Below are 25535 nucleotides of genomic sequence, written 5' to 3'. Positions count from 1 at the left end.
TCTTTATAAATGCTAAAAGTTTAAGTAGATCAGTGTGTTTTAATTTCTGAATGGCCTTATTTACATGAAGTGTTATTTACATTAAGCAACATCCTTTTGATGTCCGATCCAGTGATTTGGGTCAATATTGGACCGATACCAATGCCAGTCCTAATTTTTACATAAACGATGTAAAGAGGCACAGTTTGTGTCCTGTCAACTGTGACTAAAGAACTCACTCTTTTTTTCTTTACTAGTTATAACTTTTGTTTGTTAAAAGTTAATTCATTCACATTACCCTCCAGGCCACCCAAGGCGGATGGAGGTTCCAGCTGAGACTGGTTCCTCTCAAGGTTTCTTCCTTGTAATTTTAAGAGAGTGCCTTGTCTTGCTCAGCAGGGTTTTTTATTTTTATTTGTTAAGAAAAGTGCTAAAAAGTGCAATTAGATTTGACTTGATTTGGCGTGTGGGCTAGTCTTATCACATGCCAAGGTTTTGACTCAGAAATTACACCTGAAGGTAGGGGCAAACCCTTAAGACAAGTATAATCTTGATGCTTCCATAATGCAGATTCAAGAATACTGGTATATCCTGGTTGTTTTATGAGGGTAAAGCTGTACAGAACTAGCTAGGCAGTTAAGTTTTTGGTCTTACACTAAGTAATTGAAGGAAGTTGTAGCCTAGTGGTCAAGGTACTGTACTAGCAATCAGAAGGTTGCTGGTTTAAGCCCCACCACTGCCAGGTTGTCACTGTTGGGCCCATGAGCAAAGCCCTTAACCCTTAATTACTCAGACTGTATACTGTCACAGTACTGTAAGGCACTTTGGATAAAGGTGTCTGCTAAATGCTGCAAATCTAAATGTAATTGGTTATTTGACCTAGAGTAATTGTAATAGTTTCAAAATCTGTTTAGATATATGGTTAGGTTTCTTAAAAGACCTTCTTGTGAACCCAGTACAGATAAAAGAACACCAGTGAGGAAGCTGACCCAGAGAGAGATGAATGACTAAACTTTTAGGATGTTTAAGAGAACTGCAAAACTAGCTTTGGAAAGTTATCTTCCCAGAGATCTCTGGGTCACTCTCAAACCTTCTGTAAACAATACCTGTTCCTCCCACATGTTGAGAAGGTTAGAAAGGCAGGGGAAGCATGGTGAAGCCTTTATGCTGACAGTTTATAAAGAGCCGGGTGGTGTTGTGTTTGCAGCTTTTACAACTTTACAAGCTCACATGCATTTCTACGGACGAGACTGATTCTTCTCTCAAGAGTAAACTTGGCATGGGTGTGTGTACAAGTGTGTGTGAGAGAGAGAGAAAGAGAGAGAGAGAGAGAGACAGAGAGAACAGCTGTTGAATGGAAGAAAGTAGTAATCATTCTGCACACTTAAGTACTGATGGAAGACTCGTTCACATCTCATACGGTCCTGATGGTTCTTTCACACAGCCCTGATTAAAAGTTGCTGATGGTTTAATTGTAGCTGCATTGCTGATGTTCAGTTCTCTCGAGTGCGTAGAGTCTTTGATACTCACTCCCACTGCTACCAGCATCCAATCAGAACTGATATCAGGATAAAATTACTCTGATAGGTTTTGACATGCACATTATACATGCTGCAAAACACCTTGGTGCTGGCTGGGTAATTGTTTTCCTACAGAGAGGGAAAACAGATTTACCACCTTGCCGCTGTTTGGATAGCTCGCCTCATGACCTTTTCAAAGCGCCGTCAATGAGACAAATTGTTTATTCGACATAATTAATAGCCACGCACAGTCATGGAGAGGAACGACTTCTTACTAATTCTCGGCATCAGAGCTGCTTAATTCCTATTTGAAAGAGTGCCATAACGTTGCGGAGAAAATACAGCATGGCAGCTAGTGAGCAGTAGAACGGGGATACCAGGTTTTATAAAACACTCGCCAGACAAAGCCAGACAGATTTAGACAAAAACAAAGGGTACAGAATTAAAAATCCTAATTCTCTAATCAATCATCTTGGCTTTGTAACTCTTGCATGAAATTATATTCAATCTTTCATTGATAAAACAATAAAAATTGCTGCCATTATAGCACGCTCTCACAGTCCTGCCAGAATCAGACCTTCACTATTGAAAAAGTAAACTGACCACAGATTAAGTAAAAAACGTGCAATTCCGCTGCTTCAACACCAGATGTCACCAAATCCTATTTGCATAGGACTATTGGTCTGGTGGCATCTGACAGTAAAGCAAACGTTTGATTGACATCCACATCCTCCAATTGTAGACACTTTGGACGACACACCATAAAGCGAGATGTGTCATGTGAACAACAGCTCGAAACCAAAAATGCTGCTAAATTTTCTGTGTGTAAAAGTTAAAATAAAAACAGCAGTTTTGCATAAGTGTGATGTTGTAGGTTCTGTATTTATTCCTTTACAATATTTGTTTCACAGTCTGAGCATTGTTATTTAGATAGCTAGTTTAACGGTGGTGCATTTAGACATGTATTATTACTGCTTAGTTGTTTGAGAGGAGAAACGACGGTATCGGATTGGTATCGGTATCGGCAGATACTCAATTTGCAGTATCGGTATCGGACATAAAAAAGTGGTATTGAGCCAACCCCAATGATTACATATCAACTTTTGTTTAAATCTGCTGCATCTATGAAGAGAAATTAGTACCAAATTAAAATGGAATCACTACAGAGGAAAAATGTGAAATGCAATACAGGCGTAATTGATTTTCCATAGAAACATGAAAAATGTGTCAGAATAAAAATTAGAAGATTCATTGCATTCATTTAATATCACTCATTGTATTAGATTTGCATTTAATAGAATGGAACACTAAATTCTAGTTAGAATTGAATACAAATCAGCTTGCAATGCAATTATTTCTCAGCTGTACTACTTTTCACTATGTGGTGCTTTGAATGTATCAAAACAAAACCAGTAAAATTATTGTATTTCAATTCAAGCAGTGCTGTATCCGTGCCACAGTGGGACAAAAAAAATCACTGTCCAATCATAATCCTGTACTGAATTTGGGGTGTGGCTGAGAACCAGACAGAAGCAATTGTGCCTAGCTGTAACTGTCCTTTCGGACAGGGCAAAAGAAGAAAAAAAAAAACAATTGCATGGTTTAATTGCAGACGCATACATGCACTCAAGTAAAGTGCCTTTATTTATCATTACATCAATCAGCCATAACATTAAAACCACCTTCTGTTTCTACACTCACTGTCCATTTTATCAGCTCCACTTTCCATATAGAAGCACTTTGTAGTTCTACAATTACTGACTGTAGTCCATCTGTTTCTCTGCATGCTTTGTTATTTGCTGCATTAATTGGGTGGTGGATCATTCTCATCACTGCAGTGACACTGACAAGGTGGTGTGTTGTGCTGGTATGAGTGGATAAGACAGCAATGCTGATGGAGTTTTTAAACACCTCACTGTCCCTGCTGGACTGAGAATAGTCCACCAATCAAAAATATCTAGCCAACGGCACCCCGTGGGCAGCGTCCTGTAACCACTGATAAAGGTCTAGAAGATGACCAACTCAAACAGCAGCAATAGATGAGCGATCGTGTCTGACTTTACATCTACAAGGTGGACCAACTAACTAGGAGTGTCTAATAGAGTGGACAGTGATTGGACACGGTATTTAAAAACTCCAGCAGTGCTGCTGTGTCTGATCCACTCATACCAGCACAACACACACTAACACACCACCACCATGTCATTGTCACTGCAGTGCTGAGAATGATCCACCACCTAAATAATACCTGCTCTGTGGTGGTCCTGTGGGGGTCCTGACCGTTAAAGAACAGGGTGAAAGCAGGCTAAAAAGTATGAAAAGGAATAGATGGACTACAGTCAGTAGTTGTAGAACTACAAAGTGCTTCTATATGGTAAAGGAGCTGATAAAATGGACAGTGAGTGTAGAAACAAGGAGGTGGTTGATCGGTGTATATACAGGTCCTTCTCAAAAAATTAGCATATTGTGATAAAGTTCATTATTTTCCATAATGTAATGATAAAAATTTAACTTTCATATATTTTAGATTCATTGCACACCAACTGAAATATTTCAGGTCTTTTATTGTTTTAATACTGATGATTTTGGCATACAGCTCATGAAAACCCAAAATTCCTATCTCAAAAAATTAGCATATCCTGAAAAGGTTCTCTAAACGAGCTATTAACCTAATCATCTGAATCAACGAATTAACTCTAAACACCTGCAAAAGATTCCTGAGGTTTTTAAAATCTCCCAGCCTGGTTCATTACTCAAAACTGCAATCATGGGTAAGACTGCCGACCTGACTGCTGTCCAGAAGGCCATCATTGACACCCTCAAGCAAGAGGGTAAGACACAGAAAGAAATTTCTGAACGAATAGGCTGTTCCCAGAGTGCTGTATCAAGGCACCTCAGTTGTAAGTCTGTGGGAAGGAAAAGGTGGTAGCAGAAAACGCTGCACAACGAGAGGAGGTGACCGGACCCTGAGGAAGATTGTGGAGAAGGGCCGATTCCAGACCTTGGGGGACCTGCGGAAGCAGTGGATTGAGTCTGGAGTAGAAACATCCAGAGCCACCGTGCACAGGCATGTGCAGGAAATGGGCTACAGGTGCCGCATTCCCGAGGTCAAGCCACTTTTGAACCAGAAACAGCAGCACTGGACTGTTGCTCAGTGGTCCAAAGTACTGTTTTCGGATGAAAGCAAATTTTGCATGTCATTCGGAAATCAAGGTGCCAGAGTCTGGAGGAAGACTGGGGAGAAGGAAATGCCAAAATGCCTGAAGTCCAGTGTCAAGTACCCACAGTCAGTGATGGTCTGGGGTGCCATGTCAGCTGCTGGTGTTGGTCCACTGTGTTTTATCAAGGGCAGGGTCAATGCAGCTAGCTATCAGGAGATTTTGGAGCACTTCATGCTTCCATCTGCTGAAAAGCTTTATGGAGATGAAGATTTCATTTTTCAAGCACGACCTGGCACCTACTCACAGTGCCAAAACCACTGGTGAATGGTTTACTGACCATGGTATTACTGTGCTCAATTGGCCTGCCAACTCTCCTGACCTGAACCCCATAGAGAATCTGTGGGATATTGTGAAGAGAAAGTTGAGAGACACAAGACCCAACACTCTGGATGAGCTTAAGGCCGCTATCGAAGCATCCTGGGCCTCCATAACACCTCAGCAGTGCCACAGGCTGATTGCCTCCATGCCACGCCGCATTGAAGCAGTCATTTCTGCAAAAGGATTCCCGACCAAGTATTGAGTGCATAACTGAACATAATTATTTGAAGGTTGACTTTTTTTGTATTAAAAACACTTTTCTTTTATTGGTCGGATGAAATATGCTAATTTTTTGAGATAGGAATTTTGGGTTTTCATGAGCTGTATGCCAAAATCATCAGTATTAAAACAATAAAAGACCTGAAATATTTCAGTTGGTGTGCAATGAATCTAAAATATATGAAAGTTTAATTTTTATCATTACATTATGGAAAATAATGAACTTTATCACAATATGCTAATTTTTTGAGAAGGACCTGTACATACAGTGTATCACAAAAGTGAGTACACCCCTCACATTTCTGCAGATATTTAAGTATATCTTTTCATGGGACAACACTGACAAAATGACACTTTGACACAATGAAAAGTAGTCTGTGTGCAGCTTATATAACAGTGTAAATTTATTCTTCCCTCAAAATAACTCAATATACAGCCATTAATGTCTAAACCACTGGCAACAAAAGTGAGTACACCCCTTAGTGAAAGTTCCTGAAGTGTCAATATTTTGTGTGGCCACCATTATTTCCCAGAACTGCCTTAACTCTCCTGGGCATGGAGTTTACCAGAGCTTCACAGGTTGCCACTGGAATGCTTTTCCACTCCTCCATGACGACATCACGGAGCTGGCGGATATTCGAGACTTTGCGCTCCTCCACCTTCCGCTTGAGGATGCCCCAAAGATGTTCTATTGGGTTTAGGTCTGGAGACATGCTTGGCCAGTCCATCACCTTTACCCTCAGCCTCTTCAATAAAGCAGTGGTCGTCTTAGAGGTGTGTTTGGGGTCATTATCATGCTGGAACACTGCCCTGCGACCCAGTTTCCGGAGGGAGGGGATCATGCTCTGCTTCAGTATTTCACAGTACATATTGGAGTTCATGTGTCCCTCAATGAAATGTAACTCCCCAACACCTGCTGCACTCATGCAGCCCCAGACCATGGCATTCCCACCACCATGCTTGACTGTAGGCATGACACACTTATCTTTGTACTTCTCACCTGATTGCCGCCACACATGCTTGAGACCATCTGAACCAAATAAATTAATCTTGGTCTCATCAGACCATAGGACATGGTTCCAGTAATCCATGTCCTTTGTTGACATGTCTTCAGCATACTGTTTGCGGGCTTTCTTGTGTAGAGACTTCAGAAGAGGCTTCCTTCTGGGGTGACAGCCATGCAGACTAATTTGATGTAGTGTGCGGCGTATGGTCTGAGCACTGACAGGCTGACCCCCCACCTTTTCAATCTCTGCAGCAATGCTGACAGCACTCCTGCACCTATCTTTCAAAGACAGCAGTTGGATGTGACGCTGAGCACGTGCACTCAGCTTCTTTGGACGACCAACGCGAGGTCTGTTCTGAGTGGACCCTGCTCTTTTAAAACGCTGGATGATCTTGGCCACTGTGCTGCAGCTCAGTTTCAGGGTGTTGGCAATCTTCTTGTAGCCTTGGCCATCTTCATGTAGCGCAACAATTCGTCTTTTAAGATCCTCAGAGAGTTCTTTGCCATGAGGTGCCATGTTGGAACTTTCAGTGACCAGTATGAGAGAGTGTGAGAGCTGTACTACTAAATTGAACACACCTGCTCCCTATGCACACCTGAGACCTAGTAACACTAACAAATCACATGACATTTTGGAGGGAAAATGACAAGCAGTGCTCAATTTGGACATTTAGGGGTGTAGTCTCTTAGGGGTGTACTCACTTTTGTTGCCGGTGGTTTAGACATTAATGGCTGTATATTGAGTTATTTTGAGGGAAGAATAAATTTACACTGTTATATAAGCTGCACACAGACTACTTTTCATTGTGTCAAAGTGTCATTTTGTCAGTGTTGTTCCATGAAAAGATATACTTAAATATCTGCAGAAATGTGAGGGGTGTACTCACTTTTGTGATACACTGTATATACATGTAAAGTACAATGAAATTCTTTTTCCACGTGTCCCAGCTTGTTTTTGGAAGCTGGGTTCAGAGCTCAGGATCAGCTATTGTACGTTACCCCTGGAGCAGAGAGGGTTAAGGGCCTTGCTCATGGGCCCAACAGTGGCTGCATAGCAGAGCCTGGATTTGAACCAGCAATCTTCCAATTGATAGCCCAAAGTTCTACCCTCTGTTCCTCTTTAAGACAATGTTGGACAGGTCCTCACAGTGAAACAGCAAAAGAACCGGGTCCTCATTACAGCTGAACTTTGATTGCACTTTGGTTTTAATAATCAGTGATCGATTAGAATTATCTCTGTACAGCCCCACTAACCACACCCCAAATTCAGTAAAGAATTATGACTATACAGTGATTTATTTTCTTTGTGGCATGAGTACATCACTGCTTGGACCGAATTACAAAGCTGCACAGTGAAATGCAGTCCAGCTGTGAGTTGATTGCATGTCAAGCTGATTTGTATTTATTTCTGACATGAATTTAAACGCAAACCTACATGTATTGTTTTTTCTGTTAAGAGGTTGAGCGACATTAAATCACTGTAAAGGATCTTTTCATTTTGACACATATTGCGCATGTTACTATGGAAAATAAATGAGGTGTATATTGCATTTCACATTTATTAGTGATTACGATTGAATTTGGCACTAATCCCTCTCCACTTGCATCAGTCTACAAAGATGAGTTTGACTTTATTGTGCTTTTAAATTTAACTTTAATACTGCTCTTTTGAAAGTAGTTTATATTAGGTAAGCAAGCTGACTGACTTGGTAACAACTCAGTGGAATGATCCATTTAAGGAGTAAACTGTGGCATAGCCAGGCAATCTATCATCCCTCCAAAAAAAAAAAAAACCGAGTCAAATTGATTCTTGGATTATTTTTAGAGACCGAAGGGAAGAAATAATGTGCTTGTGCAGCTTTAATGAACCATACAAATAAAAGGCAAATATTTCTCAGGAAGTGTCATTCATGGTACTTAATTTTGATTCGAGATGCCTGATTTTTTCCTCTTTCTAAATCTCAGCACTGTGAGGCTGGGTAATTGTCCATGTTTGAGTTTGGCAGCACAGAAACTTACAGCCCATAAAATATATTTGCTATCAAAAGCAACAGCAAACACTGAATAAACACCCTCTGACCCAAACTTGAGCAAAACTGCTCAATGAACTTCTACCATTTAGATGTCCTCACTTTCCATCTCATTAGTGCCAACCTGTATAAGTTACTGTATAAGTGCTAATGCTGTATACAAATGAACAGTTAGTGATGCCATACACACACACACACACACACTGATCAGCCATAACCACCTCCTGGTTTCTACACTCACCATCCATTTTATCAGCTCCACTTACCATATAAAAACACTTTGTAGTTCAACAATTACTGACTGTAGTCCATCTGTTTCTCTACATACTTTTTTTAACCTGCCATTCAATGGTCAGGACCCCACAGGACCACCACAGAGCAGGTATTATTTAGGTGGTGGATGATTCTCAGCAATGCACTGACACTGACATGGTGGTGGTGTGTTAGTGTGTGTTGTGCTGGTATGAGTGGATCAGACACAGCAGCACTGCTGGAGTTTTTAAATACCGTGTCCACTCACTGTCCACTCTAATAGACACTCCTACCTAGTTGGTCCACCTTGTAGATGTAAAGTCAGAGACGATCGCTCATCTATTGCTGCTGTTTGAGTTGGTCATCTTCTAGACCTTCATCAGTGGTTACAGGGGTGCCGTTGGCTGGATATTTTTGGTTGGTGGACTATTCTCAGTCCAGCAGTGACAGTGAGGTGTTTAAAAACTCCAGCAGCGCTCCTGTGTCTTATCCACTCATACCAGCACAACACACACTAACACACCACCACCATGTCAGTGTCACTGCAGTGCTGAGAATGATTCACCACCCAAATAATACCTACTCTGTAGTGGTCCTGACCATTGAAGAAGGGTGAAAGGGGGCTAACAAAGCATGCAGAGAAACAGATGGACTACAGTCTGTAATTGTAGAACTACAAAGTGCTTCTATATGGTACGTGGAGCTGATAAAATGGACAGTGACAGTGGGTTTTAATGTTATGGCTGATCGATGTACTGTACATTATAAATATATAGTATAAATTTTGCATTTTGACACCACACACAGAATTTCGCCTCCAAGAAAAACAACAGATTGACTGCAATCACAGCAGGATACGTTACAATGGGCCCTTTAAGGGCCACCATAATGCAGATGTGGCCCTCTGTGAAAATGAGTTTGACACCCCTGTTGTATACAAATGAACAGTTAGTGCTTAGAATCATCAGTAAGAAAGATGACACACACACACACACACACACACACACACACACACACAATGCAGCTTAAAAAGAACCACAGAAATTATACAGCAAGCACAACATCTGCAATGATGAAACAAGATTCCATGCAGCGAGAATGCGCACCAAACCAAGCATCATGCACCCGCAAAAGGCGTCATAAAAGCAAAGCTCCAGCTGGGTCCCCATACACTGCAGAAAAAGCCAAACTGATATCATATATCTAAAAACAATGAATTTGATTACCAAAATCTTGTTAAACACACAGGGAAAAACATTCATTTAGTATAGAACATCAGGCTACATTCAGCAAAGCAAGTTCTGTGTTTGTTTAAAGTTTATTCTGCTTTTTACAGAACCAGCAGGGTGAAAGAGGAGGAGATGTTCACCTGCATGAGGCGAAAGCTACCTAAGAAGAATGTGACTGCAATGCAGAACGTCTGTAATCTAAAAACCCCTGCAGATCGCTGATGTGTTTTTCAGGCTGGATAACAAGAGGCTTTCTTCTTTTTAACACCGTGTTTATCTGTACGTGCAGGTCTTATGGGTCAACAATGTGACTCCTATTTTTGTGTCTATTGGTATTGTTTTTTTAAATAATTATATACAGTATATATGTGTGTGTGTGTGTGTGTATATATGTATGTATGTATGTATGTATGTATGTATGTTAAGGCTACAACTATTAATAAAATTGTTATTTTTAGTAAGTGTTGGACTAGTCCCTGTGGTATAACCATATAATAAAGTATAATAATGAGGTATAACCGTATAATAAAGTATAATAAAGGTTCATGTAAGCGTCTATAGGGAATACAATAAAATGCAACTTGACATGACATGATATAATATAGGACATTATAAAAGAACTTTTATATACTAATTACTTTATTCTAATCAGGATAGCAGTGGGTCTAGAGCCTATCATAATAACGTCAATACCCTGCTGTGCCAGGAGATAGACTATTATAATAATATTCTATATACTTTTTCTATATTTTATGTATTTTATTCTAATATTTTTTTTTTTTTTAAGTACTTAATTTTTGAAATATTAAAACTTAAAAACATAAAAAAATAAATATTATACTGGCCCTTAAACACTGTCTATCCTCTCCTAAAGTACTGCAAAAGTTAAGAAATAGAAATAAAAATAACAGTTCAGATAGAGGAACGCATCCAGCAAACAGTAGTGGTGGTAAATTCCCTTCATTTTATGGACTCGGGTTAATCTGAGTCACTCAGTAATATGATCCGGTTCACTTGAGTCATCTTGATTGCGATTGATTTACTGCATGAAAATGCATCCAAATTTTACTCATCTTCTGTAAATAAATCCTTCTCTCTTAATTCTCTTTGTACCTCACACTGGGGGGATAGGGACAAGGAGGGGGGAGGGGGTGGACTCACCTAACATTTAGATGGGTATATTAATGGATTAATATTAATGGGAATATTAATGGATTAATGGTCAACAACAAATTGCCATGGTAACTTGACCCAGTCAGGCAGCCACAGTGGCACCAAAACAAACAGTCAATAAATTATCATGGGGGAAGGACTATGATACTCCTTAAGTGGTACAGTCCTAAAGTAGCCTGTAAGCATTTGCATTTTAATAATAATATAACTATATTTTGTTGTTGTTTTGCTTACAAAATAAATATGCTGCATTACTAATCTATACCACTACTACTGATAATAGTAATAATAATAATAAGAAGAAGAATAGCGGTGTTTCCAGTGAGCTGCTCACTCGTCTTGTGTACTTAGCAGCAGCCAATCAGAGGACTCATAGGATCCGGGTTAATTGAGACCTCGGACTTGTGATTCCTGATTCAGTACGAAGATTCGAATCATTAACCTGGGTGATTCAGGAACCAGCTCTAGCAAACAGCACAGTAAGAGGTTTTACGTACACTTGACAGCACATTTTATAAGCAAAATGCAAATCCTCCTTACAAATAATAGATTTATATCACACAAGCTCTGTTTACAGTACACTGTGCACATTTATATTTTATTTTCTTATACACGAACTCCTAAAGTAATCATTTTTGTTTACCTTATATTTAATCACTGAATATAGGAGCAGTGTAAACATGTCAGTATGCAAACCATCACCAATAACAATTCTATATTACACACAGGTGGCCTAAAACCCTCCAGTGACTGTAAAAAACCTGCAGCAAGATTTGTAGCAGCAGGCAATGAGGTTTCAGTTTGCACAGTAAGGCGCATATTAAACGCTGATGGTGGCCATGCCCGAACTCCAAGACGTACACCTCTACTGACCCAAAAGCACGAGAAACGTCAGCTCCAATATGCTCAAAACTATATAAATGAGGCACAGAAGTTTTGAAATTCTGTTCTGTAAAGCAGCAGAACTTTTCAGGCTTATGGATCAGCAGTATGTCTGGAGAAGAAAGAATAAAGCATGAAAGGAACACCCTGCCTATAGTGAAGCATGGCGGTGTCTGTGATGTTCTGGGGCTGCTTCTTCTGGCACTGGAAACCTGCAGCGTGTGGAGGGCAATTACTCAGGAACGCTGCCAGAAGCCGGTGTCTGGCATTGCTGGTCATAACAGCAAAGGGTTCTCTACTAATTATTAAAGACGCTTGTCATGAAGGGGTTGAATAATTCTGATTCTGCAGTAGTTGATTGGTTGTGTGGAGCTATTAAAATTCTTCTTGTTTGATTGGTTTATTACAAACAGCTAAAAGTGTGCAATGAGAGGTTAAAATAAATTTGATATATATATATATATATATATATATATATATATATATACAGTATATATATACAGCATATATATATATACAGTATATATATATATATTTATATCCCTCTTTTCTGTTTCCTTGTTGTCTTGCATTGTAGATGTTTGCACATTTTGCTATCTTTCCTAGTTCTGAGTTCATCTGTTTGATGAACAGTTTGTATTTGTATGCACTCTTTCCTAGTCCTAGTTCTTCCTTGTATGTTCCATGTTTTACTGATTATTTACTCTAAGTTATCTGTCAGTAGCATACCCTAGTTTTCCACTGTGTGTATTCCCAGTCTTTGTTCTCCCTTGCTTATTCTTTGTTTTGATGTTAGTTTCTGTTCGGATGTTCCATAATTGCTTTCCTGCTTCTTAATGTCAGTTTTATTTGATGTATTTGCATGTAGCACCTTAGTCACTATACTTAGTGATATACACCGATCAGCCATAACATTAAAACCTCCTCCTTGTTTCTACACTCACTGTCCATTTTATCAGCTCCACTTACCATATAGAAGCACTTTGTAGTTCTACAATTACTGACTGTAGTCCATCTGTTTCTGTACATGCTTTGTTAGCCTGCTTTCATGCTGTTCTTCAATGGTCAGGACTCTCCCAGGACCACTACAGGGTAGGTATAATTTGGGTGGTGGATCATTCTCAGCACTGCAGTGACACTGACATGGTGGTGGGTTAGTGTGTGTTGTGCTGGTATGAGTACTGCTGAACTGAGAATAGTCCACCAACCAAAAATATATCCAGCCAGCAGCGCCCCGTGGGCAGCGTGCTGTGACCACTAATAAAGGTCTAGAAGATGACCAACTCAAATAGCAGCAATAGATGAGCGATCGTCTCTGAGTTTACATCTACAAGGTGGACCAACTAGGTAGGAGTGTCTAATAGAGTGGACAGTGAGTGGACACGGTATTTAAAAAGTCCAGCAGCGCTGCTGTGTCTGATCCACTCATACCAGCACAACACACACTAACACACCACCACCATGTCAGTGTCACTGCAGTGCTGAGAATGATCCACCACCTAAATATTACCTGCTCTATGGGGGTCCTGACCATTGAAGAACAGGGTGAAAGCAGGCTAAAAAAGTATGTAGAAAAACAGATGGACTACAGTCAGTAATTGTAGAACAACAAAGTGCTCCTATATGGTAAGTGGAGCTGATAAAATGGACAGTGAGAGTAGAAACAAGGAGGTAGTTTTAATGTTATGGTTGATGGGTGTATTTAGAGCAGCGGCCCCCAACCTTTTTTGCACCATGGACCAGTTTTAAATAAGATATAATTTCACGGACCGGCGGATACGGGAGGTGTAAGTTCAAAGTCATAATGTATGTGAATTTAAAGGGAAAAAAAAGAAAACAACTAACTGATTCCCTCCACTGTACTTACCCTGCTTTAGGTGGGAATTTACAGGGTGAATAAAATATGACAATAACAAAAATGACTTATTCATATTACACTTAAAGTCTCATTCATGTATCTTCCTTTAGCCAGTAAGCTGCCCATAGAAGCACATTCATATTCCATCAGCTCACTGCCTCAGTGCAGGTATAATCCCGACACACACACACACACACACACACACACGCTCTATATCTCAGCAGCAGCCTCTCTACCTACCTGTCACGTTGACCTCCACCAGGCCAGAACGAGTGCCAATGCCGTTGGTAGCGTCGCACACGTAAGTGCCACCCAGATCGTATGTCACAGGCGCCCTGAAGAGCAGTGTGTTGTTTTTGACCTCCACATTTTTAGGCAGAGTTCCATTCAACCTGTCAGACAAAGCAAAAGGCTGTTTAAAAAACACAGCAAGCATTGAGGTCCTAATCAAAAACTGCTTAGATGAAGGTAGTTAACATACACAGTCTCATGTGAGCTTTATCAATAGCATCTGGCGAGTGAAATGTAGATGCTTAAGGTATGAAAAATGCAGCGCACGTCCTCACAGGCCCTAGAGAGCCTGGGGATGTTGGGAGAAAGACAAACAGCTAATGGATAGGGAGGTACAGTAACCACATGAGTAAGCCCAATGAGTGAAAGCAAAGCAGCAGATGTGCAGTGGATAAATCTCAGACCTTCTGCATGAAAGACTCGTATAGGGAGTTACATGACACATCTGTATTTTGTGAAAGCAGACCCTGTCTTCTACTATAGTGGGTGAGGGGTGATTATAAGACAGTGGATGTGTTTACATGCAAAGATTTTTTTCCAATCTGATTCAATTCATTCCGATTATAGATTAAAATTGAGGTATCTATACACCAATCAGGCATAACATTATGACCACTGACAGATGAAGTGAATAACACTGATTATCTCTTCATCACGGCACCTGTTAGTGGGTGGGATATATTAGGCAGCAAGTGAACATTTTATCCTCAAAGTTAATGTGTTAGAAGCAGGAAAAATGAGCAAGCGTAAGGATTTGATCGAGTTTCACAAGGGCCAAATTGTGATGGCTAGACGACTGGGTCAGAGCGTCTCCAAAACTGCAGCCCTTGTGGGGTGTTCCCGGTCTGCAGTGGTCTGTATCTACTGTATCAAAAGTGGTCCAAGGAAGGAACAGTGGTAAACCGACGACAGGGTCATGGGCAGCCATGGCTCACTGATGCACGTGGGGAGAGAAGGCTGGTCCGTGTGGTCCGATCCAACAGACGAGCTACTGTAGCTCAAATTGTTGAAGAAGTTAATGCTGGTTCTGATAGAAAGGTGTCAGAGTCTATGCCTTGACGGGTCACGGCTGGTAGGGGTGGTAATAATGTTTTGCCTGAATCATCTGAAACTGTTTACATTAATGCTATAAGTATTCTGATCCAAACGGCATGCATGTGTAGAACAGCACTTAGTGTTCACGTTACCATGACAATCATGAATCCAGGGAGAGTAAAATGAGCAGCAGTATGTTACCTGACTTTTCAGATGGTGGTGTTTTTAATTGCTTTAACATTGTCAAGGAAAATGTACTTTACGTTCACTTATTAAAGAAGGGCAAAGGTATAGAAAACAGTACAATGGAACCTCGATTTAACGGACCTCTATTTAACGGACAAAATCTTGAAAACCAAATGCCTGGTCTGATTGTTTATAATTCCCCCGAGACGTGTACCAAGACCAGTAGTTCAGTAATTGTCTGCTAGCTCAGCAGTTAAAGTACAGGACTAATAGCTGGAAAGTCACTGGTTCAAGCCCCACATCTGCTAGGTTGCCACTGTTGGGCCCCTGAGCAAGGCCCCTAACCCTCAATTGCTTGCAAGGTATACAGTCTTTATTCAAGTCGCTTTGAATAAAGGCGTCTGCTAAATGCAGAAAATGAAAAGGATAGGCTTTATTTTGCCAGGAGGCTCGCTTTGTTCTCGCCTTTTCTCTGTGTTTTATGTTTGATTTTTGAAAGTTTTAGTGCTTAGTTGTGCATCAGCACTGCTCGAGATGCCACCAGCAGTGCTTCAGACTCAGAATAACAGATACTCTGAGTCCCCATTATATCTCTCTTCCATTACACAAGGTAAATGAAATTTCTATCCAGTAATACAGAACACCAGTTTATTTACAGGTTTTACATTACACATTTACATATCTATTTATGTTGTTCATTTTACTGCTTATGCACATGTAATATGTGCATGTTTAGCACTTTTGTGGACCTTAGTGCTGTGTTTTTTGTATATTTTCGCACCCCCTGGGAAAAAACCTTGCTGTTTCAGACAGTCACATTTTACCAACCAGTGTCTATTTGTCACAGCATAAACCTATGTCTTTTCTGCAGAAGTTTTTTTTGTACACATCTGCTAGGATGCTAATGCACATGTGCAGAATGTGCTTAAAGTAATCATACAGGTGTTTACAGGGTTATTATTTGTTTATTTAATGGATTATTTAAAGAATTACCCACTAGTCCATTCCTATTGAGGTGTATATATGGATGGATTCAATTCCGGATTATTAATGGATCATTAGGCTTCATGTTGGGCTAAAATTCAGGGCTGTGTCGGTCAGTCAAACCCATAAGGACTCCAGCTGCTGGCACTATCCAGAATTTGTACCGGCTGTTATCAGCACTATCCATGCAGGTACTTTTCCGAGGCAGCGGTGAGCAGAATATTTACTCTGGTGGTTGGTCTGCTTTTCTATTCCCTGGGACTGTCTGAAGTCTCACTGTATGAGGCTTTGTGGGCTGCTGTGATGAGTCTTGGCTGTGGATGGGTGGACTTGATAAGATTATTGGGATTTATTTTGAGTGATTTGGCAAGGATTTAGGTCCAAGTCTGGGTTTAAACCCCAATTGTGCAAGAAAAGAAACCTTAAGAGAAACCAGACTCAGTTGTGGAACCTATTTCTTACTGATCTACGCTGGGTTGTGGGGAAGATTGAGGTTGCGAAGGTGGAGAACTGGGAATATTACAGGTGGCAAGTGTATGCCTGTGTGACTGAATACATTTAGTGCAATTAAAGGTTAGAAGCCTAGCTCAGAGACCTAGCTGTTGAAAACTTGAACCAGCCACCTTCTGATTACTAGTACACTGCACATGCATTTTAAGGTATACTCTGAATCTACTGCAACCCTAATCAGGGTGAAGTGGTTATATTAAATAAATGAATGAAGAAATTAATGAACCCTCTCTTAAGAGCCTCTCTATTTTCTAATAGAAGGTGATGGGAGAACTTGTGCCATGTGGACAAACCTAACATCTACAGCAATCCCATTGTGCTCCTTGCAGTCATTAGCCTCTTCCATCTAAACAAACAAGGCCTGCTTCTGGAACTCTCTCTCTTTTCTCGGTGCTGTCAGAATGTGTTAAAAGCTATGAGCTGCATCATTTATCAGTACTGAGGAAAGGCTGAGCTGCACTAACAACCGCCAAGACAAAATTAGGCTAGATACCCAGACACAGAGGTCTTCCTGGGTATAGACCTGAATATTCCATACCACAATTCTCACTGACTCTGTCCTAGATTTGCTTGTGAATCATTTAAAATGAGCTAAAAAGCTAGACTTTAGGGCCAAATAAAAAACATAAAATAAAACCTTGAACCTCCTCAATACACTGCACAATTGCACATTAAAATGACTGCTGCTACTTACCTTTTTTGCTAGTCAGGCAATCAATCAGGCATAACATTATGACCACTTTCCTAATATTGTGTTGGTCCCCCTTTTGCTGCCAAAACAGCCCTGACCCATCAAAGCATAGACTCCACTAGACCCCTGAAGGTGTGCTGTGGTATCTGCCACCAAGATGCAGCAAATCCTTTAACTCCTGTAAGTTGTGAGGTGGGGCCTCTATGGATCGGACTTGTTTGTCCAGCACATCCCACAGATGCTGAATTGGATTGAGATCTGGGGAATATGGAGGCCAAGTCAACACCTCAAACTCATTGTTGTGCTCCTCAAACCATTCCTGATTCATTTTTGCTTTGTGGAAGGGTGCATTATCCGGCTGAAAGAGGCCACAGCCATCAGGGAATACAGTTTCCATAAAAGGGTGAACATGGTCTGCAACAATGCTTAGGTAGGTGGTACGTGTCAAAGTAACATCCACATGGATGGCAGAACCCAAGGTTTCCCAGAAGAACATTGCCCAAAGCATCACACTGCCTCCGCTGGCTTGCCTTCTTCTCATAGTGCATCCTGGTACCATGTGTTCCCCAGGTAAGCAACGCACACGCACTCGGCCATCCACGTGATGTAAAAGAAAGCGTGAATTATCAGACCAGGCCACCTTCTTCCATTGCTCCGTAGTCCAGTTCCGATGCTAACGTGCCCATTGTTGGCACTTTGAAGCATTTCTGTGGGACTTTGGGCCCATTCAGCCAAAAAAGCATTTGTGAGATTAAGAAGAACTGGCTCACAATCGATGATCCAATTTGTCCTAAAAGTTTTCAGTATGTTTAGGCTCATGGCTTCGTGCAGGCCACTAAGAGTTCCGCCACCTTGCTTTATACAGGCACAAGACAAGACTGTTCCCAAACGATCGCCACAAAGTTGGAAGCCTATAACTGATTTTATATAACTTGTTTTGGACACCTGTTACCAATGAATTTGCTTGACAATTTGCTGAATAATTAGAATGGGTGTCCACATACTTTTGGGCTTAGTGTATTATGAAACTGCCTCATCTTGATGATCCTATACCCATTCACTTCACATAATGTCACTGGCGAGATTCAAAGGCCGAGGACAGTGAAATGCATGAACAACCCTATGCTTCATTTCTTGTAAACACTTCCATTTCCATCTGTTGGAAACTCAGAGCTCTTATTTTCTAGACACTTTATTTAAATGACAGAAATAAAATCCTTTTACTTCTGTTTAATAAGCCATTTTATTTCCATTTTCTTTACTGTCTAATCTGTCTAAAGCTGCTTTTAATTATCAACACGTTTTTGTAACGATTTTACAGCTCTACCAGGTGGTCCGATCGTAAACAAGGAGTATTCCAAATTGGTTGGCAGACAGGCCACATTAAATTAACAAATGTGGCAAGAAGGCTGCAGATCTACCATTACTATGTTTAACTTGATTAGGGACACCATAATAATACCTTGTTTGGTAGATTTTAATCCATGTTACCTAAACTGAATTTGAAATGGTTGCAGGTACACACTTATTGGCCCTATATTTTTTCAAACCAGCTTACTTCGATGTACAGCACTTTGGTCAACGTAAGTTGTTTTAAGAGTGCTTTATAAATAAAATTTACTTACTTACTTACTTACTTACTTGACACCAATAACCATGGCAAAGTCACAGAGTCACAGATCCTATTTTTCCTCATTCAGAATCAGATATATGATTGCTTGTCTCTGCCACCTACAAAAGGGTTCTTGCTGACATTGTGTATGACTAGAACTTACTTGTTAACGTACAATTGCTTTGCCTCAGTCCTACATTTCTTCTGCATATGTTCTATCTATATTTTTTATAATTATATATATATATACTGTATATACACACCGATCAGCCATAACATTAAAACCACTTCCTTGTTTCTACACTCACTGTCCATTTTATCAGCTCCACTTACCATATAGGAGCACTTTGTAGTTCTACAATTACTGACTGTAGTCCATCTGTTTCTCTGCATGCTTTGTTAGCCCCCTTTCATGCTGTTCTTCAATGGTCAAGAATCTCCCAGAACTATTACAAAGTAGGTATTATTTGGGTAGTGAATCATTCTCATCACTGCAGTGATGACATATATATATATATATATATATATATATATATATATATATATATATATATATATATATATATACAGTGTATCACAAAAGTGAGTACACCCCTCACATTTCTGCAAATATTTCATTATATCTTTTCATGGGACAACACTATAGGCATGAAACTTGGATATAACTTAGAGTAATCAGTGTACAGCTTGTATAGCAGTGTAGATTTACTGTCTTCTGAAAATAACTCAACACACAGCCATTAATGTCTAAATAGCTGGCAACATAAGTGAGTACACCCCACAGTGAACATGTCCAAATTGTGCCCAAATGTGTCGCTGTCCCTCCCTGGTGTCATGTGTCAAGGTCCCAGGTGTAAATGAGGAGCAGGGCTGTTAAATTTGGTGTTTTGGGTACAATTCTCTCATACTGGCCACTGGATATTCAACATGGCACCTCATGGCAAAGAACTCTCTGAGGATGTGAGAAATAGAATTGTTGCTCTCCACAAAGATGGCCTGGGCTATAAGAAGATTGCTAACACCCTAAAACTGAGCTACAGCATGGTGGCCAAGGTCATACAGCGGTTTTCCAGGACAGGTCAGCCTGTCAGTGCTCAGACCATACGCCGCACACTGCATCAACTCGGTCTGCATGGTCGTCATCCCAGAAGGAAGCTGACGCACAAGAAAGCCAGCAAACAGTTTGCTGAAGACAAGCAGTCCAAGAACATGAAATACTGGAATGCCCTGTGGTCTGACGAGACCAAGATAAACTTGTTTGGCTCAGATGGTGTCCAGCATGTGTGGCGGCGCCCTGGTGAGAAGTACCAAGACAACTGTATCTTGCCTACAGTCAAGCATGGTGGTGGTAGCATCATGGTCTTGGGCTGCATGAGTGTTGCTGGCACTGGGGAGCTGCAGTTCATTGAGGGAAACATGAATTCCAACATGTACTGTGACATTCTGAAACAGAGCATGATCCCCTCCCTTCGAAAACTGCTCTGTGATGTCATCATGGAGGAGTGGAAGAGGATTCCAGTAGCAACCTGTACAGCTCTGGTGAATTCCATGCCCAGGAGGGTTAAGGCAGTGCTGGATAATAATGGTGGTCACACAAAATATTGACACTTTGGGCACAATTTGGACATGTTCACTGTGGGGTGTACTCACTTATGTTGCCAGCCATTTAGACATTAATGGCTGTGTGTTGAGTTATTTTCAGAAGACAGTAAATCTACACTGCTATACAAGTTGTACACTGACTACTCTAAGTTATATCCAAGTTTTATTTCTATAGTGTTGTCCCATGAAAAGATATAATAAAATATTTGCAGAAATGTGAGGGGTGTACTCACTTTTGTGATACACTGTATATATATATATATATATATATATATATATATATTATGGTTACTCTCTATCACGCTGACGAGTCTTCCGCTGGTGTGCCATGGCACTGTAGATTTCTGGGAACTCTCCCCGGGCTTGTGGTGTTTTGAGCCTCACAGTGGAGCCACAATGGAAGAGCGGATTGCCCCAGTGGTGGCGTGAGGTTTTTTTTATTTATTTTTATTTTTTCCAGACCAGACCTGCTTGTAAAACCACTTAATGTTTCCCAGTTTTAGGGTAAGGGTTCTGTTCAGGCACTTCCTAACTGGCAAGTTCTGATAGGGCTGGTCTGTCGCAACCTGTTCTATAGTGACATCCAGTTCTCAGTCCTGCACCATCTCCTGTTCTAACCATTTTCTCCGTAGTGGGTTGCGGATATGTTCATGTTTTTCATTTGTTACTTCATTTCTACCAATTTGGCTGTTTATTCATTTGCAACTGTTCCATTTTGTTGGTGGCTTTTTATTCTACCTTGATTAAATATTTGAAAATGGGTTCTATTTCCATTCTCGCAGTAAAGAGCTTTGTAGTGATGCAGTGCACTTAAGAAATTTGGCTCACAGGCGTGCAATCTTTGGATTATAGAGCGCTTTTTCCTAATCGAATCAATTTGAGCCTATGCACTAGAAACACTGGTTGATGAATAGGAAATTCTTTAGGAGGCTAGTGCAACATTAAACACTATTCAGAGCTGGAACAGTAATGTGCAAAATACACAGACCATGCATAAAATTATGACCACTGACAGGTGAAGTGAATAACACTGATTATCTCTTCATCACGGCACCTGTAAGTGGGTGGGATATATTAACCAGCAACTTTAAGCATTTTATCCTTAAAGTTGGTAGATGTGTTAGAAGCAGGAAAAATGGGCAAGTGTAAGGTTTTGAGCAAGTTTGACAAGGGCCAAAGCATCGGTCAGACTCGGTCAGAGCATCTCCAAAACTGCAGCTCTTGTGGGGTGTTCCTGGTCTGCAGTGGTCAGTATCTATCAAAAGTGGTCCAAGAAAGAAACAGTGGTAAACCGGCGACAGGGTCATGGGCGGCCAAGGCTCATTAATGCACGTGAGGTCTGATCCAACAGACGAGCTACTGTAGCTCAAATTGCTAAAGAAGTTAATGCTGGTTCTTATAGAAAGGTGTCAGAATACACAGTGCATCGCAGTTGCATAATGTTGTGCCTGATCACTGTACATGACAAGAGAAAAACACCTGACCATAAGCTTTTTGGATTAGTATAAGGGGTATGTAGTGTATCGAGGACAAATACTGGATTAATTATGGATGCTTTATGTATTATTAAAGCAAATATTAGAATGTTAGGTGAGCAAGTTCTTCCTCTTCCTCTGCATTGCTTTACATTTCTCATTATTGCACAAGAGCCCTGCAAGTCATGTAAGCCACTCGATGTCACGTGCACGTGCATGTGTTAAATATGCACGAGTGCATGTTTACACTGGTAATCTTGTCTGTTTTTGCGCACCTAGCTTACTCTCCCCGAACCCGGCTCTGATCATTCATGTTTACAAACACAGACATGTATGACGTGGTGTGCACATGCGTGTTCTGCCGAGTATTTATAGGACGACAGTGCAGGAGAAGCAGGCGAGTGCTGACCTCTATAAAGCAGCTCCAGGGAACTTTCACAACACATTTGGTGTGTGCTGTGCAGCGCTGCAGAGACTGTCCCATCCAATCAATCAGCTCCACAGTACCGTCTCTCCCAATCAAAATCTCCTGCTATTCCTCCTCATAGCCCATCCCCTCCTACAGTACCTCCCTCCCCCTTCCAATTTCATCTCGCTCTTCCTTTTTTCATCTCTGTCTCTATAGTTCAGCATTGTCTCCCTTAACGTTTCCCATCCTCTTAATTTCTATTACCATTCAACACTTCTCTGCAAGGTCTTCGGACGACAGAGTTATGTAAAGTCTGGCATATACTTATTCAGAAAACACATTGATTCTAAAAACCACTCCAAACAAGCCTATAAAAGCTTTATGTGTTCAAGGTTCTGTTTATTAAATGAGGGGTACAGTGGCTAGTAGTGTCAGAAAACTACCTTTAGTTAAATAATCAGTGATGTCCATAAAGCTGCTTTCATTGTTTGTGTCCCTCCACATCTGTGTTTGTTGCGATTCTAACTGACGTGATATCAAGACCAGAAGGCTGTTGGCTCTACTGGACATCTGTTGGATCACCTTTCACCTTTGTTCATGCAAATGATTACAAAATATGCTGGAAATTATCTTGAGCTTTTAAGTTCAAATCCCAGGTGGCGTCGAACTTGCTGGGCGGCCAAACAAGCACAACTGGCTTTGCCTGAGGGAGAGAGAGGTTGAAAGGGCTGTCTTACATCTGGACAGTTGTGACCAGTGCCGTCTGGTCGGGGCACCTGCACTTGTGGTTGGGCGTTCTCAGAGTTCATAGCAAGTTTGTCCAGTTTACTGTAACATACACTGATCAGCCATAACATTAAAACCACCTCCTTGTTTCTACACTCACTGTCCATTTTATCAGCTCCACTTACCATATAGAAGCACTTTGTAGTTCTACAATTACTGACTGTAGTCCATCTGTTTCTCTGCATGCCTTTCATGCTGTTCTTCAATGGTCAGGACCCTCCCAGAACCACTACAGAGCAGGTATTATTTGGGTGGTGAATGATTCTCAGCACTGCGGTGACACTGACAAGGTGGTGGTGTGTTAGTGTGTGTTGTGCTGGTATGAGTGGATCAGACACAGCAGCGCTGCTGGAGTTATTAAATACCATGTCCACTTACTCTCCACTCTATTAGACACTCCTACCTAGTTGGTCCACCTTGTAGATGTAAAGTCAGAGACGATCGCTCATCTATTGCTGCTGTTTGAGTTGGGCATCTTCGGCTGGATATTTTTGCTTGGTGGACTATTCTCAGTCCAGCAGTGACAGTGAGGTGTTTAAAAACTCCATTAGCATTGCTGTGTCTGATCCACTCATACCAGCATAACACACACTAACACACCACCACCATGTCAGTGTCACTGCAGTGCTGAGAATGATCCACCACCCAAATAATACCTGCTCTGTAGTGGTCCTGGGAGAGTCCTGACCATTGAAGAACAGCATGAAAGGGGGCTAACAAAGCATGCAAAGAAACAGATGGACTACAGTTAGTAATTGTAGAACTACAAAAGGCTTCTAGAAGTCCAAGAAGCTTACGGTTGCCCCTATTAATCTACCATTCTTGAATTGAAGTAGGAGAAAAGTAGTTTCCCATTCATTCTCTCTACCCTACTCCTTTATCTCTATTATTCGGATTTAATTATTTCTCTTTCATCACCGACTCCCCTTTTCTGTTCACCTCACACGTTCTCTTCCTACCCTCAATCTCATAGTGAATACTTTCATCTACACTTGTGCACTCCCTCTTTCCAGCTGTCTCTCCCACTTTCATCATAAGCCCTCCTTCAATATATTGAAACAGCCATAAAAGATTTTTTTTTTTTTTGCATCCTGGTCCTCCCATCCGTTCCAGAGATAGGATTATTGTTTTTTTGCTCCTTTGATGTAATAAAGCTCTCGGTATCACTCTGTAGCACCTGAGTGGCTAGCGACGGTGAATTGAAACCAACTCGAGTTCAGCCATACTTATACTTTTGTCGGTCTCTCACAGCAATTACGGACCAAATTGCTGCATTTATCTCACAATTTGCCTGTTTTAATAGCACCTTGTCACTTATCTACAGGCTAGCTGCTGCCCTGTGTGCACCATACTTTACATACAAGAAGAATTAGGTACAGGACAATTGACTGCAAGCCACGGCCTATTCTAATTGCTAACTAAGTGCTATGATTCAAAGTGAGCCCTGATCCCAGAATGCATTTCCCCGTGTTAACATTTGCATTGTGTACCCAGCTCTGTTACATCAGCAATACCAGGGTGTATTTTACAAATCTCATTTGAGATTCAAATAGATGATGATAGCATCTAAAGAGAAATAGGGGTTGTGTTTATACTGATCTGTACTGATCTACAAACAGATCTGTAATGCTGATTCAACAATCCTTTTCTTTTGATCTCTCTGGTTCCTCAAACATCATCCACCATCCTTATTGCTTTTTCTTTCTATTTTTTTTTCTGCCTAGGTCTGCAGTTTCACAATTCATTTTGTCAGACAAAACAGACTGGGAATTAAAGTACTATAACCTGGACTTACATTTTCCACTGGTAGCCGGTGACAGGCGGATTGGCATCTGCATTGCAGGTGAGTTTCACGTTTTGTCTGTTTAGGTACCAGTTCCCATCAAAACCTTCGATTTTGACTTCAGGCTCATCTGTGAGAAAAAAGGAGGACTTAGTATAAACGTAATATGCAGGCGATTAAACTATGGGTCTGTTCGAAAACCTAGTGAGCTGCCTTGCTGCCTACCTATGCAGCTGCCTAAGTAGAGAGGATTCTAATAAGACATTGAACTTAAAAGGCAGGTTATTTAGACGCACTACTTAGACAACGATTACAGCAATTAGGTCACCACAGTTTTTTGCTTACTAAGCAAACACAGTTAGCCACAGATCATTCAAACCAATGGGCTGAGGTGGCACAACCCACTAGCATGCCAGCTAACATTTTCTTCCATGTACTGTAATGGTAAAACTGGCACTGTCAAGCCCCAATTTGCACTCACTTT

At 40.9% G+C, this 25535-nt stretch overlaps 1 protein-coding gene across 1 annotated transcript in view; it reads right to left on the bottom strand.

Moving 5' to 3' along the window:
* The window catches only part of nectin1b (nectin cell adhesion molecule 1b), a 194473-nt gene that overhangs the window by 24507 nt on the left and 144431 nt on the right, over window positions 1–25535 (bottom strand). Inside the window, exons 4-5 of the mRNA XM_063005271.1 lie at window positions 25064–25181; window positions 13928–14079 (exon numbers count right to left, since the gene is read on the bottom strand). Of these exons, the coding sequence (XP_062861341.1) occupies window positions 13928–14079; window positions 25064–25181 (270 nt within the window). The remainder of the gene's footprint in view (window positions 1–13927; window positions 14080–25063; window positions 25182–25535) is intronic.

This window comes from Trichomycterus rosablanca, chromosome 11, assembly GCF_030014385.1.
Source record: "Trichomycterus rosablanca isolate fTriRos1 chromosome 11, fTriRos1.hap1, whole genome shotgun sequence".
Lineage (NCBI taxonomy): Eukaryota > Metazoa > Chordata > Actinopteri > Siluriformes > Trichomycteridae > Trichomycterus > Trichomycterus rosablanca.
The sequence above is the reverse complement of the archived record's forward strand: the minus strand, read 5'-3'. Positions and strand labels throughout refer to the sequence as shown.